We start from the raw sequence: 2,388 nt of genomic DNA, 5'->3' as shown, positions 1-2,388 counted from the left end.
TCAGCCGGGTACTCTGCGATAATGGTGGTGGTGGACTACTTTAGTAAAACAGCTCACTTTGAGCCGCTACGGGCGGGGTTCACCACTTCTTCAGTGGTCAAAATTTTCATTGCAGCTGTTATTAAACTCCATGGGTTTCCTTTGGTGATTGTCTCAGACAGGGATCCTATTTTTCTCAGTAAATTTTGGCGTAACCTGTTCGAGCATAGCGAAACACGCTTGCACTATAGCACTGCCTACCATCCACAGAGCGACGGTCAAACAGAAGTGACAAATCGTTCCCTGGAACAGTACCTTCGAGCATTTACCCATTCTCGGCCACAGTTATGGACGTCCTTTTTGCCTTGAGCTGAGTTTTGCTACAATGGATCGTTCCACTCTGCCACATTCAGATGACCCCACATGAGACACTCCACGGCTTTCCTATGAACCTGCTCCCTGGTTACATTCCTAGCACTTCTCCTGTGGTGGAAGTTGACTCCTTCTTGAGGACCCATGAAATTCTCAATGATGAATTGGGCTTCTATTTACACCAGGCTCGAAGCCGCATGAAGAAACAGGCAGATAAGTATCACCGCGATCAAGAATTCCGAGAAGGAGAGTGGGTTTTGTTGAAACTGAAGCCCTATCGGCAGATATCCCTCTTCCACAAGGAGCATCCAAAGCTGGGGAGACAGTTTTTTGGCCCGTATCAAGTGCAGCAGCGTGTGGGAAAGTTGGCGTACCGATTAGAGCTCCCTGCTGGCAGCACCATTCACCCTGTCTTCCATGTTTCTATGTTGAAGAAGTTCCATGGAGAGCCGCCAGCAGAGGTACCCGTCCTGGCAGGTGCACCCGCCGCTTTTCAGCCTCTCTCATCTGCGATCATTGCATGCCGCACGGTGATCAAGGAGGGACAACCAGTTGAACAAGTATTATTAGATTGGGAGGGGACATCGAGGGATGAAACCACTTGGGTGAATAAAGAGGAGTTGCAGAGGATGTTTTCTGATCTTGACCTTGAGGACAAGGTCATTGTTGGAGAGGGAATAGTTGATACAGTCACTATTCTAAGCCCATCTCAGCAGCTAAATCTAACAAGGGAAGAAGAGAGTAGTGACACCGACCCAATTGTTAGCAAAAGAGAACGAAAGATGCCATATTGGACTAGGAATTATGTAATGGGTAAATGAATGAGAGAGCATGGTAATAATAGACAAAGTTATTAGGATCTGATAGGAATTTAAGGAAAAGAAAAGGAGAGAGAAAGATAGGAACAATCTAGATAGTTAGTGAGTGGAGTCACCCCTGACTCAAAGAAGAGAGAATAAATTTCTGTTATTGTTTTTGGTTAATCAATTCTATTCTCATTTTATTTCAATTCTGTTGATGTTCATGTTCACAGACTTAATTGATAATTGTAAAATTGTATTCTCATTTTATTTCAATTCTGTTGATGTTCATGTTCACAGACTTAATTGATAATTGTAAAATTACATTGTGCTCTAACAGTTACAGAATCTACAATAAAAAGAATAGAAAAAAAAAATTGTGCAACCATGACTAGTTGGAATTACAGCCTAATAACTATACTCTATTTGCCAATTTTCTATTTATATATGTACACTTCTTTAACTAACTATCCAACTAATTAATTATCCTATAATCTAATCTTCAACTCGATTACCTAGTGTTAGTAGTGTAATTATGGTGAGTTTTTAGCCGATCGAATCGGATTTACCAATATCTCATACATGAATGAGATGTCTCTCTCTTCACATTAGATTCAAATTAAAAAATCAATAATTACAAGAAAAATGTGAAGTGACCAATATTTTCGACATTAATTGATTATCTAATTTTAAGTTAAAAGTTTTGACTGCTAGAATTTCCTAATTATAATACCGACCAAGCTAGAAAACGGTACATGTTTGAATAAATTGGCGTCATCTGAAATTCTTATTTAAATTTTCTTGAGTACTTGCTTAATTCAGCGGTGGCTAATTTTGAATGGAGAATAAAGTAAAAGTGGATAGAATGTCTATTCATCCATTCATTAGTTTTCTGTATAAAAAATGATTACATACCACATTTTGACAACACACATGCCATACCTGTATTGATACTCACAATACTACAGCTAGAACATTATTCCATACTCATCGTAGGTGTTACATTATATATACTCTTTTGCTCAGATATTTTTAGGCCCTATATCCCTATTTATGAAAATCTCAAATATTCAAGGGCAAGAATGTCTTTTGGGAAGGAATAAAAGGTGTATAGGAGAAGGAAGAGCAATAGAAAGAGAATGGGTTGTCCGGGAATGGAGTAAGAGAAGAACATCCATGATGGGAATGAGATATGGGGATATCAGCTGTGGGGCCCTTTTTGTATTATAGAAGCCGC

The 2,388-nt window shown here is 39.3% G+C and overlaps 1 protein-coding gene across 1 annotated transcript; it reads left to right on the top strand.

The window, feature by feature from the left end:
• Window positions 1-392: 392 nt before the first annotated feature.
• LOC148569893 (uncharacterized) lies at window positions 393-1,172 on the top strand. Its single transcript, XM_088506708.1, has one exon. The coding sequence runs from the start codon at window positions 393-395 to the stop codon at window positions 1,170-1,172; it is 780 nt and encodes a 259-aa protein (XP_088362834.1).
• The last annotated feature ends 1,216 nt before the right edge of the window (window positions 1,173-2,388 follow it).

Source organism: Arachis ipaensis, chromosome B3 (assembly GCF_059453495.1).
Source record: "Arachis ipaensis isolate K30076 ecotype BB chromosome B3, ASM5945349v1, whole genome shotgun sequence".
NCBI lineage: Eukaryota > Viridiplantae > Streptophyta > Magnoliopsida > Fabales > Fabaceae > Arachis > Arachis ipaensis.
The sequence above is the reverse complement of the archived record's forward strand: the minus strand, read 5'-3'. Positions and strand labels throughout refer to the sequence as shown.